Below are 16,450 nucleotides of genomic sequence, written 5' to 3' on the forward strand. Positions count from 1 at the left end.
CTAACTAGAGGAGCTGTGCCCCTGAGGTGGGAGTGGGCCTTGAGGGTTGGTGGAACAGAAAAGAGGCCAGGGTGGATGACTGAGTCAGGCAGTGAGAGAGGAGAGCTGGGGGACCATGGGCCAACTTGCATTGGGATGTCATAGGCCATTTAAAAAAGACTGTGGTTTTTACTGTGAGTAAAGTTGCCCCTCTGACTGCTTTGTGAAAGCCTGGGAGTCAGCAAGAATGGGAGTGGGGAGATCCCTTAGGAACCTTTGTAATTGAGCAAAGAGTTGGTAGCTAGGACCAGCACAGGTTGGAGTGTGCTGGTGGGAAGGGGTTATATTCAGGATATGTTTTGAAGATGAAACAGATAGGATTTGCTGATGATTTGGATGCAGACATAAAAGAGGGGAAGAGTTAAGAATGACCCAAGGTTCTGGGAATAGATTTGCCATTTCTTGAGGTGGTTAAGGCAGGCTTAGGAAAGATGAGTTTGGTTTTGAACAGGGTAGAATTAGGTAGTGGTTGGAAGTGGCACTTGGATTACCAGCAGCTGGAACTGGGGAGACTGTCGGGCTGGAGGAGTTACTTTGGGAGTCCTCAGCCTACAATTAGGTAAAACCAGGACACTAGATGAGATCCCACATTTTCTTCCACAGCCTTGGTGTTTCTTCCTTCAGTATGGAATGTGTTATAAGAAATAATAGGGTGATGGCTTCCATGTATTGAATGCTTTTACTTTTTTGAGGCACTTTCACAGTTATTCAGTGTCAGTTTTCAGGTACTTGGTAATTGACACAGCAGGTGATGACCCACTCTCCCAGAGCTCAGTGCTTGAGATACCAAGGTGCTCAGTGTCCAGGCCCTGGGATAGCCAGAATTGTAAATGTCACTGCCCTGCCTCTTGTCTCTGTCCCCCCAGCATAGCAGCACTCTCTTCCCTAAGCCTTCCTGTCACCAAGTTGCTAAGAGTCATTGTGGTCTTCAGGTGAACTAAATGATAATAGCACTGCTTCCTTGGGGAGGGAATGTCACTGGCCTGGGAGTTCTGCCCCACTGCGTACCTGTGTGCCAGGCACTATAACATGGATTCATGGATCCTGCCTAAAATGGGTACCCCCAGGAAGGATTTCCTTGGCTGGGCCTCACAGAAGGCTTCTTGCTAAAGTGGCCTTGTTGATGTACAATTGAGTCAAGTTCTCTGACTAGTCTTGAGCCAGTTGAAATTACAAGATTGGAAGGACTCCTCAAATTCCGTAAGTTTTATCCTGGTACTAATGAAAATAATCAAGATAGCAGTCAGTATTTTTCTATCCCACAAGCTTTATCCACAGTTACCTCATTGAGCCCTTCAGTAGCTCCTTTATCCCGTTTTCCATCAAGGAGTCAGGGTCAAAGAAGAGCGTTGCCCAGAGCTAGCCTGTGAGCTTAGAGCTGAAGCCTGGGCTCTCACCGCCCCTACCCATCTCTGTAGGTGGAGTAGCATTCTGTCCTGCCCACTTGCCTGCTTTTCTACTATTCCAGTGTGGAGTCAAATAAGGGGCTGGACCTAAGAGTGGGAAAGATGCATTGACGAGTAAAATTTGCCCCACAGTTGAAAAAGCTAGTATTTTCAAGTGAAAAGAGAAGTGTCACAATAGAAACCTCAAACCTACCAGTGGCCTGGATTTTTAGTAGATGAGGTGAAGTCCAGGTCTACCTCAGAAGGCCCATCTCTTCTCAGCTTTGTGATTCATACCCCTACCACCCCCCTACTCCCCACCCCCCCCACCCTTTTTTAAAAATATTTTTTTAATTGTAAATGGAAATTTATTTATTTATTTATTTATTTGTTTTATGTAGTGCTGAGGGTTGAACCCAGTGCCTCACTCATGCTAGGCAAATGCTGTACCACTGAGCTACAGCCCCAGCCCCATTTTTTGTGTCAGGGTCTTACTACATTGCCCAGACTGGCCTTAAACTCTCTGGGATTCAAGTGACCCTCCTGTCTCAGCTTCCCAAGTAGCTAGAATTTTAGGCTCATGTTACCCACTCAAACACCTTATCTTGAGCCTGGATTTCTAGTCTGGACAGTGTGGCATTCAGACCCTGACTTTCAGGGCCAGTGTATTGTCAACATTTTTTTTAAAGTTGACTTGAATAGGACTTAGGGTTCTTTGTAGTAAAACAGGAATAGATACTTGACTTGGTGACCACCATAGGTGCAGCCCTACTTCCCTACCCCGTTAAGCAAGGCAAAGTAGATCAGGCTGGGTTTTATGGAGGCCTGAGCAGCAAAGCAGATATCGTTTCACACTGACTGATAATCTGACAGATTCTGGACTGCCCGTGCATCTCACACTGGCCAGAAGGTTTGACTTCTATGTCTGCAGACATCCATGAGAGTGGAGTCACAGACAGTAATTTGTTGGGTTTGGTCTCCCAGAGATCCCAATGGTGGGATGGAAAGAGGTAGACCTCAGGATGAGACCTTGAGTTAGGTGACGTGTCCTCTGTCAAGCTTGCATGAGCTGGCCTCTCTGGGCTTCCCTTCCCTGCAGAGCAGTGGTGCCAGAACATTGAGCTATGCTCCTGGCCTCACATGCAATCTCCATCTTTACCTGTATGACATCCCCAAGAAGGAGTAACAACAGCTTTGTTTCATGTTATGTAAAAATATTTAATAAGCAAATAATCCTCAGAGTTGACATATATTAGTATGAATGGAGGCTGTGTTCCCTCTACTTCTCAGTTTTCTGGGTCTTCCATAACACAGGTAACTTAACCAGTTGTTTAGTAAATCCTTCTAGAGATATGTATGTTTATAAAAGTAAATAATTTTTTTACACAATCAATAATACAGCGTGTCAGCATGTGCACACTTTATTTTTTTGGTACTGGGGATTGAATCCAGGGATACTTTACCACTGAGCTTCATCCTGGCCCTTTTTATTTTTTAATTTGCAACAGGGTCTCACTAAATTGCTTAGACCATTACTAAGTTGCTGAGGCTGGTCTCAAATTTATGATCCTCCTGTCTCAGCCTCCCAGGTCTGTAATCTCAGTGACCTGGGAGGCTGAGACAGGCCACTTGCTTGCCTGGCCACTTGCTTTCTTAATGTTATATATTAGCCATTGTTCAACTCACTACATGTAAAATGCCTTGGTTCTTTTTTTTTTTTTTTTTTTTTTTTTTTTTTTTTTTTTTTTTTTGCTGATGCCTTGTATCTCATTGTGTGGATGTATGACTATTAATCCCTGTTGATAAAAGTGTCTGGTTTTTTGGTATTATAAATAAGGCTTTCTTCGCTAATATAAATAAGTCATTTATAATTTATAAGTTTCTGCCTGAGAATTAAAAAAGTGGAATTGCTGGTCAAGGGGAATATGATTACAATTTTTAGAGATATTGAGAGATCATCTCCCTATGCAGGTAGTACCATTTCTCACCCACAGAATGTAAATGTATCTGGCGCTTAATCACTAAAATCATGCCAAAGTCAGATAAAATTTTGTCTCCTTTGCCCATGTGAAAAATCAATTGGGATTTGAATTTCTAGTTTTAAGTGAGGTTAGCCTTTTTCATAGAAAAGAAACTTTTCTATTCTCCTTTTTATATCTTTATCCACTTTTTTCTGTGGGATTGGTCTCCCCCCCACCCCCACTGGTGGTAGGGATTGAACTCAGGGCCTCATGCATGCTTAGACAAGGGCTTTACAGATTGGTCTTTTTGTCTGAGATTTATAGGACTTCTCATAGAGGAAATTTGCTCTGCCTGTGACATGAGTTACCAGTGTATGTTCTCCAGTTGTCATGTTTAACTTGTGACTTTTGCTTATTGTAAGTTTTATGATACAGAATGTTAAAACCTTTTTGTGGTTGAAATCAATAGTCTCCTTCCTTGGCTTCCAGGTTTAGTTAATCCTTTAGACCCACCCTTGGGTCACTTTTTTTTAAGTCTTCACAGATTTTTCTAGGGTTAGCAGAATTTCTTTTTGCATCTTGCCCCAGTTGAAATGTATCCCATTGTAAAGTATGAGGCATATTTTCTTTTTTTCTTTTTTGATCCTAGGGGTGGAACCCAGGAATACTTCAGCACTGAGCTATATCCCCAGCCCTTTTTATATTTATTTTGAGACCGGGTTTTGATAAGTTGCTGAGTCTGTCCTCAAATTTACTATCCTCTTGTCTCGGCCTCCCAAGTGGCTTGGATTTAAAGTATGTGCCACCATGCCTGGCCACATTGTCATCTTAATGCTATGACAAGGATACCGACATTTAAGGGACTTTCTTAAGGTTCCGGAGTTTACACATGGTGGAGCTAAGAGTAAACACAGGACTGCCTGAATCCAAAACTCACACTTTTTTAAAATATTTATTTTTTAGTCGTAGTAGGACATGATACCTTCATTTTATTTATTTATATGTGGTGCTGAGGATCGAACCCAGGACCTCGCACATGCTAGGCGAGTGTTCTACCGTTGAGCTACAACCCCAGCCCAAAACTCAACACTCTTAAGATAGGACCTTCCACATAATGTGACTTACAGGATTACCATGAGCAGTATTGAGCAAAGTTAAAAACTGTATGTGGCCAGGTGATCAGGATAGGGCATGTGTAGATTTCTTTAAATCTCAACCCTCCGCCCTGACTGCTTTCTTAGTCCTAGAGATTATTACTGTGTGTGCTGAGTATGAGGTTTTGGCAAGTCTTGGAAGCACATTTGTCTTACTGTTTTCCCTTCCCATTCCATGCAGGTTCACAGAATGATTGCAGAATTCAAGCTGATCCCTGGACTCAATAATTTGTTTGACAAACTGATTTGGAGGAAACATTCAGCATCTGCCCTTGTCCTCCATGGTCACAACCAGAACTGTGACTGTAGCCCGGTGAGCAGGGAACCCTGGAAACACAATGGGACTTTACTTCTAGAAACAGTTGTTTCAAGACCTGCCACTGACCCTTTGAGACTAGGGAAGGAACTGAAAGTCCTATTTTATGATCCCATAATTGGAAGCCAATTATTCCATCCTCCATAATTGGTTTGCCTTCGGGCACCACGTACCACCAACGCCTTACCTCAGGAAACAACTTTGGGGTGCTCTAGTTTTCTGAGGCCAAGGACTCACCCTTCTGCCTTAAGGTTCCAGAGTTTACACATGGTGGAACTAAGAGTAAACATAGGACTGTCTGAATCCAAAACTCACACTTTTTTTTTATATTTATTTTTTAGTTGTAGTTGGACACGATACCTTTATTTTATTTATTTATGTCTTGCAGTGCCTGAGACAGAACACTGAACTGGGAGTCAGGAAGCCTTTGTGCCACTCAGCTTATTGGGAGAGCTTGAATGAGTCACTAAATCTCTGTTTTCTTACCAAAGGAGGGTCATACTCCCATACCTGCTGACCTCTGGTCTGAGGCCCGTCTGACAGCATGGGGGGAGGGAAGGTGCTCTGGAACTGTGAAATGTTGTGCAGCCTTCAAGGCCCAGTGCCAAGAACCCCCTGACCTCTTCATTCTGGGACTTTTCTCCATGCAACTCCCTTTACCATTTCTCTCTTTGGCCTTGTCAGATTTGCCTTTCAGTCCATCCATTTGAGTGTTTAAACTTCTTGTGAATATGTTTTGCATTTATTTTGTCTCTTTTTCAAAAACTGCTTGGTCTTTGTTCATGTAAATATTGTCTGTCTTGTGTTTTTCTTGCATGTTTTCCCTTTATTATTTGTAACTTACCTTCTTAGTCTCTTTTAATTGCTCATGAAGTAATGATGCTTATATTTGGGACTTCAGACCCTTAGGGTAGAGCTTTGCTTGATGTTTGTGGAGAGGCCGCCTTGAGTGGGGCTTGCTTTCCCTGGTACCTGTGTAGCGTTAGCCCTGGAAGTATTTCTATAGGGCTCCTTTGCTTTCATCTGCCAGGTACTTTGGGGGTGCATCTGTCCTACGGCCAGATTTCACATTTGATTCTTGGCAGTGTTAGTATGAGCCCAGGTTTCCACTTCTCCTGGGAGTCTCTAACCTTCAGGGGCACCTAGGTAGAGAACCAAACTCTTGCCAGCTCTCTGGCCCATAGATCCAAGCCTGAGGCTCTGTCTGATCACTTCAGGGCCTTAGAAACTGAGCTCGGGTGTGAGTAGCTCTGCACATAGCCCTCAGCTTCCCAAGCATCAGCACCAGGGCGTTCTGCTTGGCCTCAAGCCTGTCTTCATGTCCCATTCCTACAGTTTTTCCTTTCTAGCTTATGAACTTAACCTCACATTTAAAAATATTTTGTGATTTTTTAAAAATATGTGAGATGTTTTTAGCTGGAAGGGTCCATATTAGTTAAATTTGTCATTGGTTAGATGTAGAGATCTGATTAGATGATTTTCTAATGAAGAAAAGTTCTCATTGTGGATGAGGACAGAAGCTCAGAAGCAGAGTGGCATGCCCAGAGTCTCACCAGAGTGTTTTGCTTTGTTTTTAATAAGGGGTCTTTATATTTTTGTCTACACTAGTTTCAAACTCTCGGGTTCAAGTGATCTTCCTCCTAACCTCATCCTCCACATTTTTTTTAATTGGTGCATTATAGTTGTACATACTGATGGAATTTGTTGTTACTTATTTATACATTCACACAATATACAATATAATAATACAATTTGGCCAATATCACTCCCAGCACATCCTCCTCAAGTGATCCTTCTGCATTAGCCTCCCAAGTATCTAGGACCACTGGCATGGTCCACAGTGACTGATATTGCCCTGTCTTATTTTAAAACAATATGACTGTGGTTTTAACATCTATTTTAGGACATAACCTTGAAGATCCAGTTTTTGAGGCTTCTCCAGAGTTTCAGCGACCACCATGAGTAAGTACACACACCATGAGTAAGTACATATATGTGTCCTTGCACAGAGAATCGTCAGCTGTCTCCCAAAGGCTTCTCTCTCTCTTTCTCCTATGGTGACCAATGGACCACTCTCTGCTCAGGAGGAGGATATGGGAGATGGTGGGAGCCCACTGTTACCTCCATATTACCAAGTGCACATCTTTGACCCTGCAGTATGAGTTGCTGTTTGTCTCACTAGGTGCAGAGTTTTCCTTCAGCCACTCTAGAGACAGAAATTACTGGCCCCTTTCTACCCTTGGAAACAACACATCTTTCCACTGATGTGTTCTCTTGAAAACTCAGGCAAAACTGGCAGATTGGACACAAGGGGATTTTTCACCTTGTACTTTCCCTTTCTTTTCTTTTCTTTTCTTTTCTTTTCTTTTCTTTTCTTTTCTTTTCTTTCTTTCTTTTCTTTCTTTCTTTCTTTTCTTTCTTTCTTTCTTTCTTTCAGATTTTTTTCTTTCTTTCTTTTTATGTGGTGCTGAAGATCAAACCCAGGGCTTTTATGTAAAAGGTCCTGGTATTTTGTTTGTTTGCATGCGCTAGACAAGCTTCTACCATTGAACTACTGCCCAGACCCCCATTTTTCTTGATATATATTCTGCCCTCTCATTTTCCATTTTTCAACCTTTGATGGGAAATGTACAGGAAAATTATTTTCTGCTACAAGGAAAACAGTGAAAAGGAGGAAGGAATAGCAGTTAACTCTTGACCTTAGTTAGCATTAGGATGGTGAACTTGGTGAACTAGAATGACAGGCTGCCATTCAGCCCCGGCAGCTGTGCATATACAGAGAACACTGTTATTGCCTTTGGGTTTTCCCTCAAGGAAAGCCAAAGGTTAAGATTTATGTGAAAACTGAGCACAGTTGTGCAAATCTATAATCCCAGTGACTTGGGAGCCTGAGGGAGGAGGTTCACAAGTTTGAGGCCAGCCTCAACCACTTAGCAAGACCCTGTCTCAAAATAAAAAGTAAAAAGAGGGGCCAGAGGTGTAGCTCAATGGTAGGGTTCTTGCCTACCATGTGTGACTCTCTGGGTTCAATCTCTAGCACCATCAAAATAAATAAATAATTTTAAAAATAAATAGTAAAAAGGGATGGGGATATATTTCAGTGGTAGAATGCCCCTGAAGTCAATCCCTGGGACAAAAAACAAACAAACAAAGATTTATGTAAAAGGCCCTGGTATTTTGTTTGTTTGTTTGTTTCCAGTGCTAGGGATCAAATTCTCATTTTTAAATTTTGGTTTAAATTCTTTTAGAACATTGTATAAGTAACATTTGCCAAAGGACAAATGTGACCCATGGGCCTTTACTTTACAACTTCTCTCTCATCATGTGTGAGCATCCCCTGGGAGAGCTGCTCTGACTGAAGGCACTGATGGGTTACAAAAGTGTATGGTTTGGGTTTAGTTTGGTTTGAGGAAAGTGAGTTCCTAGTTTTCATCAGACTCTTAAATCAGCACTTGTGTGCAGGGATCAGTGTGATTAATGAAAATAGCCATGGCACCTGTCATGAAGAATACAGGTTGGGAAGGGGTTGGACATTAATCAGAACATCACTAGTGAATGGATGTATGGTGACCAGTGGACATTTTATTTGGGAGGGAAGGAGCATGAGTCTGGAGGGGATTGTTGGCAGGAAGGAGTCCTGTCTGGCCAGCCAGTGCTTGGGAATTCTTCCCTGCAGAAAATACTTGTCAGCTGAGGCCTGCAAGGTCAATAGTAAATGGATGAAGACAGAGCACAGGAGGGTGCATGGTTGGGCCAGGTGCCCTCCCCATGCAGAAGCCCCTGCTGGAGGAAGTGTGGCATGGCCAGGAAAATCAGGGTAACCAGATAGAGGAGGCTCTGCATACATGCAATCATGGAGGTGGTCAGTGACTGGGCTGCACAGGGCCTGTGGGGCACATTCATGGCCCTGGATACTATGTGTGCTAAAGCAGTGGGAAGACAGGGAATGTTAAATCAACGCTAGGGTCAGAGTCTTTTCTGAAGGCTTCTGTGGGAGCTGTGTGAAAACTTGATTCCTGCAGAACTGATTAGGAAGCTAGCACTGTGTACTGGCCTTGGGTGAGGACAGGCTGGATGAGAAGGAGAGGGAGGTGTGTGACCACTGGCCAGGCCTTTTCTTGATTGGCCTCTGGGAGTGCTGCAGCAGATATAACTGCTCGGTGCAGTGGTCTCGAGAAATCAAATAGAAAGGTTCAGTGGGCAACAGGAAAGCCAAGAGCTCTTAAGGGAAGGGGCCTCAATAGTGTTGTGGCAGACAGGTGGGGCTGAAATGCCCTCCTTCAGAATGCCACTCAGGGGTGCAAGGTCCCATATAGGAGGCACCTGGTGGGTTCTCAGCTTCCCTCTCCCTACAGGAAGTGGGCAGGAGGCTTTCTGCACTGGCACAGTGCTGATGGGCAGCCCCAGCTTCTGTCCTTCACCCCTGCAACCCTTTTGTTTAAGGAATAAATACCTGCTACTCAACAACCAGGAGCTGAATGAACTCAGTGCTATCTCTCTCAAGGCCAACATCCCCGAAGTGGAAGCCGTCCTCAACACCGACAGGTGAGTGTAGGCGACTACGGCTTTAGCCACATTCCTCCGGCTGGCTGCCAGTGTGCCTCAGCTCACAGGTGTGCCCACTCACCCTGTCTCGCTCAGCGAGATATAGACAAGATCTCATGAATTGTAAAATCCACATGGAAATGTTCCAAGAGATACTTTGTGCCTGGCACTTCCTCAGGCTTCCTGCATTTTCTCTATCTTCACAGCAACCCTAGAAGAGAGTGCCCTCGTCACCTCCTCTTTACAAATGTGGGACAAAGGCTCTGAGAAGTCACCTGCCAAAGGGCATCTGTGTTCTGCCCTCCTCTTATCACATGCATGTGTGCACTTAAGCTGATGTCGACCTTTCCTGCCTAATGGCGGCTGGCCAAGCAGGGCAAACAGAAGCCCCCCTCCAGCCCCTGCAAGGGTTAAATCCTTTTTTTTAAGAGAGAGAGAGAGAATTTTAATATTTATTTTTTAGTTTTCGGCAGACCCAACATCTTTATTTGTATGTGGTGCTGAGGATCGAACCCGGGCCACGCGCATGCCAGGCGAGCATGCTACTGCTTGAGCCACATCCCCAGCCCCAAGAGTTACATCCTTTTATACTTTGTTTGTCTGTCTTTGGGAGCCGGGTAATAAGAGTCATAGGAGCCAGAATAGGGTGGACCTGTTTTAGTAGATGGAGCCATGACTTCCCAGTCTTGTAGTGAAGGGATCAAAGGGCAGAACTCATTCAGGTCAGGTTGGACTTGGAGCCCTACCCTGATGTCTATAGAGATAAATTTATTTGAAGAGGGAGTTGAAGGGTCCAGACCCCTGCCAACTTGGCCATCTTTTCCCCCAACAATGACTGGAGTCATTTCCTTACCTGCCACCTTTCCTTCATATACCAGAAGCCAAGCCTGAAGGCATGGGCACTTATCCACAGCCCAGATAGAACTGAACCTGGGGCAGAGAGGACCTAGGCCCCACCCTGTTGGCATGGACTTTGCTCTATCTGGCAGGTTCTGTCATGGCCTCAGACCCACTTGTGATGTAAAAGACCCTCCCTCTAGCAGTTCTGAGCCCCATCTGGCTCTGGATGTGCCTCAGGCTTCTCACTAGCAGGTCTTGGAAGGGCAAGCTGGCCTGAGGTGCAGTGGAAATGCCCTTGGCTGTTGAGCTGATGGTCACAGAAGTGTCTGAGGCCTCCAGACCCAGGTGGAGCAGGAGAGCACCCTGCAAACTTAGAAACGTCCCTCCCCCCCCTCCCATCTAAACCAGTGGAGTGACCCAGCCCCAAGGACCTTGTTAACCTCTCACATCTGCCACCACTGCTATTTTATTTCAGGAGTCTGGTGTGTGATGGGAAGAGGGGCTTGTTAACTCGTCTGCTGCAGGTCATGAAGAAGGAGCCAGCCGAGTCCTCTTTCAGGTGAGCCTGAGGATAGGTACCTGTCACTCCTAAGGGGCCCAGGAGACAAGTGTTTCCCAAATGGTTAGAAACGCCACCTTTAGTCCCCAGCATCCACGTTTTAAATGTGATCACTGTTGGGGAAGGTGGCTTGACTGCCATCTGGCCTTATGTGACTCAGCAGGTCAGTACTGCCCTCCTGCAGGGCCTACAAAGAACTGACTGAGCATTTATTTGCCAAGCACCTCTTCTGTGCTGATGCTGGAAAGAGGGAAAGAAGTAGGACACAGACCCTGCTAGTGTGGCATTCCCTGGGGTTGTGGGGAACAGGCATGAAAAGAAACTCATTTCCATGCAGCATGGAAAGGAATGGAGCCAGGAGCTGTGGGAGAAAAAAAAAAAAAAAAAAAAGCCCTTCCCCTGCTGGGTGCTGGCAAGGGTGGGCACAGACAGGCCTGCTCAGAATTCCCAGACCCCTCAGAGAGGAGTCTTAAAAGATGTATGCAGGAGGAATTCTAGTAGGTCTGGGTGTGAAACTGTCAGTAGGCTCCACCACAAGGGGGACCCTGTCACCCAATCCTCCTTATCCAGACTTCCTATCTTGAATCCCAGCTGAGCTCTCTGGGCCACTTGGTTAACATCTGCCATCTGTCTTCTAGACCAGGCTCAGTGGCCTGTCTGCACATACTCTTGTGCTTTCCACACCCATTCTTGGCCCCTAGTTCTGATGTCCTCCCATTCTGAAAGGGCAAAGCCTAGAGTGTTTTCACATGGGACTTGCTGGAACAGCTGGCTCTTTGTTCCTTGATACTACTTTCTCTATGATACAACTTCTTCCAGACAGACCCATATAGAAGACTGTTTCACATTGAGCTGTCAACTCTATGAGAATAAGGATTCCCTTGGTCACTGCTGTATCCCCAGAGCCTAGGGTGAGGCTCTGGTACATATTCAGTAAATGTCTGTTAAATAAATAAGAAGTCGGTAAACATTTCCCAAACCCTGGGAGAACTGAACTGGGGCTAGGAAAGGGCAGCCTTAGCTACCTGGATCTGGGTCAACATTTGGGTCGCAGGTTTTGGCAAGCACGAGCTGTGGAGAGTTTCCTCCGAGGGACCACCTCCTATGCAGACCAGATGTTCCTGCTGAAGCGAGGCCTTCTGGAGGTATGGCCTGGAGGAGCCAGGGTGCTGGGTGGCCCCCAGCCCCACATATTGCTCTTCTGTCCTGAGCCCTAAACAGTTCATCAGGGCAGACCAAATCTCAGCATTTTAAAATGCCAGTGTAGATCGCCCCACTGTTTGCCCTGGGTTTCTGTTGGTGGGTTCCCCATGGGTGCTTCAGTGTTGATGCCAGTACTTGGGGTGTGACTATGCAGGAGGGTAAGAGTCTAGAGTTAGCAGCAAAGCCTTTTGACCCTGAGGATATTTTGATTTTGACTAAAAGTTAATTTTTCTTCATTGAGTTAATGGCCAGTTATAATTGGTCTTTAAAAATTGATATGGACAAGAAATTATGAATTGTAAAATCCATATGGAAAAGAAGTTGTATTGACCCAAATCGTAACTTCAAGAAAATATTAAGGCTGTCATAGAAAACTTTATCAAAGAGTTGGCTTTATGTTTTTGATAAAAATTCATTGATTTTGGTATAAATTTTAAATAGTTTCATTTATAAACACAAAGACAATCCATGGAGTCAAAACATGCTCTGTGCCCTTAAACTCTGGCCTCTGGACTCAGTGTTAGGGCAATGACCAGTGTTAGATCTGGAGACAACTCTGCTGCCCAGGAGCTGGAGAGCTCTGGCTGTGTTGGTGACTACAGGGCAGGTCAGAGGCTTTAGCTGTGAGCAAGCAAGTGCCACATGCCCAACTCGCTGCCCCCTCCTGGTGAGGTGTGTCAGCCTGGTCCTGTCCTTGGAACCACCAGCATCCTCAGAGAAAATCTACACAGGGCCATACATTCCATAGAACTGCCATGCAGGCCCCAGCAGGAGACTAGTGTGGGGCAGCCCTATCCACACCTTCACTGTGTCCCCTCCTCACCCCAGCACATCCTGTACTGCATTGTGGACAGTGAGTGCAAATCAAGGGATGTGCTCCAGAGCTACTTTGACCTCCTGGGGGAGCTGATGAAGTTCAATGTAGATGCATTCAAGAGATTCAATAAATACATCAACACGGATGCAAAGGTGAGACTCCTCTGTTCTATGGAGTTGGTTGTGTTGCTCCACGTTATCTTGGATCCCTGATCCACCAGTCTCCAGGTGTGGGTTTTTAGGTGGAGAGTGTTGGGATTCAATGGGAGTCTTCAGCAAATGTTCACTAGTACTTACTGTGTCCCAGACCTTGGAACACAGGGATAAAATCCACTGCTGCTTTGGGGTTGGGGGGTGAGAATGGGTCGCAGGTTTTGGCAAGCACGAGCTATGGAGAGTTTCCTCCGAGGGACCACCTCCTATGCAGACCAGATGTTCCTGCTGAAGCGAGGCCTTCTGGAGGTATGGCCTGGAGGAGCCAGGGTGCTGGGTGGCCCCCAGACATGGTGTGAGGTGTGGGTGCTGCAGTGGGAGGCCCAGCACGGAGTACTGGGCCTGGAGTGTTAGGCTCTCTGGAGCGTGACAAACCCAGCTGAGACTAGTTGAAGTAGAATTGAGAGGAGCCAGCACCCTCAGTGCAGAATCACTGGGAAGTGTCCCAGAATCTTAGCAGCAGGTGGGGAGAGCAAGTCACTCAGGTTGCCTGTCTAAAAAGCAGCAGGGCTGGGAGAGAGGATTGCTGATGTCTGTGGTGGCAACTGCTCACCCTGGGCCATAGCCAGCTTGCCCAGCAACCACTGCCTCTCCTGAGTGCCATCTCCGCTCTAGTTCCAGGTGTTCCTGAAGCAGATCAACAGTTCCCTGGTAGACTCCAACATGTTAGTACGCTGTGTCACTCTGTCACTGGACCGATTTGAAAACCAGGTGGACATGAAAGGTGAGGAAAGCCAGGGTTCCAAAGCAAATGGGTGCAGTGTGACTGCACTGGGGCTAGTCACCTGGCCTCCAGCCAGGTGATGGGATGATTGAAGCAGTTGCCCCAGACATAAAGTGCTTGACTGATTGGCTCAGCTGCTTTTGATTTTTTGCTGTTGGGTGTTTCATTTGATGAGCATGTACAACACTTTGATACAGGAGAAAAGCCATTATTGCCAGCAAAAATGTAAAAAAAAAAGAAACCCACCTTTCTCTTCTGGGATGGGGTGAGTGGGACCCCTTTTCATCTGTCTCCCTGACTGTGTGTGTGGAGTGGTGGGGTGAGATGTAGCTGGGGTGGGTCTCACCTAGAATTGTGTGCACCATGCACATGTTTATGATTATGTGCATACATGTGCTTTTCTTTTCCTAGGAGAGTTTGTGGTGTCCAGCAGATTCTGAGAAATTTGTGAGCATATCCTCCAAAAAAGACAGTTGTCCCTTGTCATAGTCACTATCATTGATAGCAAGAAGCATCCTGGTGCTGGGGGTAGTGGTGCACACCTGTAATCTCAGCTACATAGCATACTGAGGCAAAGGATCACAAATTCAAGGCCAGCCTGCGCAACTTAGCAAAACCCTGTCTCAAAATAAAAAGGGATAGGGGTGTAGCTCAGTGGTCGAGCACTTGCCTAACAAATAAGAGGTCCTAGGTTCAACTCTCAGTATCACCCAAAAAACAAAACAGCATCCTGGTCATTTGGTAATTTAGCCATTTGCCTCCTATTTCTGCCCCTGAATGATCTGTTTTAGGGGAATGGCTACATGGACTTTGGTACAGTCAACCATTGTACCCCTCACCCCATAGTGTGGGTTGCTATTTGCTCAGTGCTAATGTGTACTGTGACCTTGACAGTGCTCAGGGACATATGAGAGCTGTATGGGAAGCCAGTCACGTTAGGAGCTTTGAAATGATTTCAACTTTCCTTCACTGGTTTTCTTTTTTTTTTTTTTTTTTAAAGTAGACCGTGGATCTACTTTCCTGTGGATGCACACTGTCTTGTAGAGAGGTGCCACAGGCTGGGGAGCAGGGCTACTTCTGAGCATCGTTCTGAAGGACCAGATGGGGTTCTGAGAACACAGGCTTAGTTTAGCCAGGTGGTGGAACAGCTGCTCCAGCAGCTTTTCTTGTAGCTGTTCTGGTGAGAGGCTACTGGTTGCAGTGTCAGGACCCAATGGGAGCTCAAGCAGAGGCATAGGTGGCCTGGCCACTGGACCTGAGCCTGCTGCTACACCTGTGCCTCCCTCCACAGTGGCTGAGGTCCTGTCTGAGTGCCGCCTGCTCGCCTATATATCCCAGGTGCCCACCCAGATGTCCTTTCTCTTCCGCCTCATCAACATCATCCACGTGCAGACGCTGACCCAGGTGAGAGGCCCCACCGATGGGCAATCAGAGAAGGAGACTAGAACCCATTTCCCTCTTCCTGGAGTGCAGCATATTTGCTTCTCCCACCCTCTAGAAGTGCACTCTTCCCAGGGCTTTGCCCAGTGCCCCAGTTTACAAAAAGGGCCTGAGATCAGTTGACTTGTCAGGGCACAGTCAAGACTGGCACAATGTTCTGTTGACTCCCGTTCCAGTGCTCTTCCCCAGCATCCCACATCTACACCCCTCTAGCTATGCCGGCTGTGGAATTGGACCAGATTGCCCTCAACTCCCTCAGTGTAATGTGGCTTTCCCTTCTCCAAGCTTCACACCTGTTTTCCAAAGTGTGGGCTATACAAGTACCTGTCAGAGGCGGTTCTTTTGTTCTGTCGTCTAACAAATGCAGGGAAGCTGGGCACACAGTCTAGTGTGTAATGTAGGTTCTAAAGTGAGACATTTGCACCTAGTATGCAGACCCATCCCTGCCAGGTGATTAAAGTTTCCAGAAGAGGTGATGTTCAAGCTGAGATCTAGATGAGCACAGATGTTGCTGCCATAAGGGGAGCATGGGGAATAGGAACATGCTTGGGAAGCATGAGGGGGAGACCCATGGCTCTGCAGGTTCACCAGAGGGCACTGGGACTGCTGGCATGCACCCAGCTCAGCTCCCTTTGGCTTTGCAGGAGAACGTCAGCTGCCTCAACACCAGCCTGGTGATCCTGATGCTGGCCCGGCGGAAAGAGCGGCTGCCCTTATACCTACGGTTGTTGCAACGCATGGAGCACAGCAAGAAGTATCCCGGCTTCCTGCTCAACAACTTCCACAACCTGTTGCGCTTTTGGCAGCAGCATTACCTACACAAGGACAAGGATAGCACCTGCCTGGAAAATGTGAGTGCTCCACCTCTGAGTGTGTGGGTGGTGGGCATGCAGACCCAGGGCCTGTGAGGGGCATCCAGGGCACAGTTCCTGGCCAGGATGTGGGGCAGGCTTTTTGTCCCCTTACCAAGGCTCTCCCTGTGGGGTGCTGGAGTTGGCCTGTGTCCTACAGGAGCTCTCCACAACCCCTCTCTTTTTGCCCAGAGTTCCTGCATCAGCTTCTCATACTGGAAGGAGACAGTGTCTATCCTGTTGAACCCAGACCGCCAGTCACCTTCTGCCCTTGTCAGCTACATTGAAGAGCCCTACATGGACATAGACAGGGACTTCACTGAGGAGTGACCTTTGGCCAGGCCTCGGGAGGCTGCTGGGCCACGGTCAGTATGGGTGAGGGTGGCTATGTGTGCCACACACCC

At 46.5% G+C, this 16,450-nt stretch overlaps 1 protein-coding gene across 2 annotated transcripts in view; it reads left to right on the forward strand.

Moving 5' to 3' along the window:
* TRPC4AP (transient receptor potential cation channel subfamily C member 4 associated protein) overlaps positions 1 to 16,376 on the forward strand; it is a gene marked incomplete at its 3' end in the record, with an annotated part of 78,464 nt that extends 62,088 nt beyond the window's left edge. For both annotated transcript variants that reach the window (XM_081289230.1, XM_081289231.1), the window contains exons 10-19: positions 4,721 to 4,852; positions 6,759 to 6,817; positions 9,299 to 9,400; positions 10,716 to 10,799; positions 11,854 to 11,944; positions 12,831 to 12,971; positions 13,647 to 13,755; positions 15,047 to 15,159; positions 15,840 to 16,046; positions 16,239 to 16,376. In XM_081289230.1, the coding sequence (XP_081145356.1) occupies positions 4,721 to 4,852; positions 6,759 to 6,817; positions 9,299 to 9,400; positions 10,716 to 10,799; positions 11,854 to 11,944; positions 12,831 to 12,971; positions 13,647 to 13,755; positions 15,047 to 15,159; positions 15,840 to 16,046; positions 16,239 to 16,376 (1,176 nt within the window). The remainder of the gene's footprint in view (positions 1 to 4,720; positions 4,853 to 6,758; positions 6,818 to 9,298; positions 9,401 to 10,715; positions 10,800 to 11,853; positions 11,945 to 12,830; positions 12,972 to 13,646; positions 13,756 to 15,046; positions 15,160 to 15,839; positions 16,047 to 16,238) is intronic.
* Between the last annotated feature and the right edge of the window lie 74 nt (positions 16,377 to 16,450).

The sequence above is a fragment of the Spermophilus citellus genome, assembly GCF_964194105.1.
Source record: "Spermophilus citellus genome assembly, chromosome: 4".
NCBI classification, from domain to species: domain Eukaryota; kingdom Metazoa; phylum Chordata; class Mammalia; order Rodentia; family Sciuridae; genus Spermophilus; species Spermophilus citellus.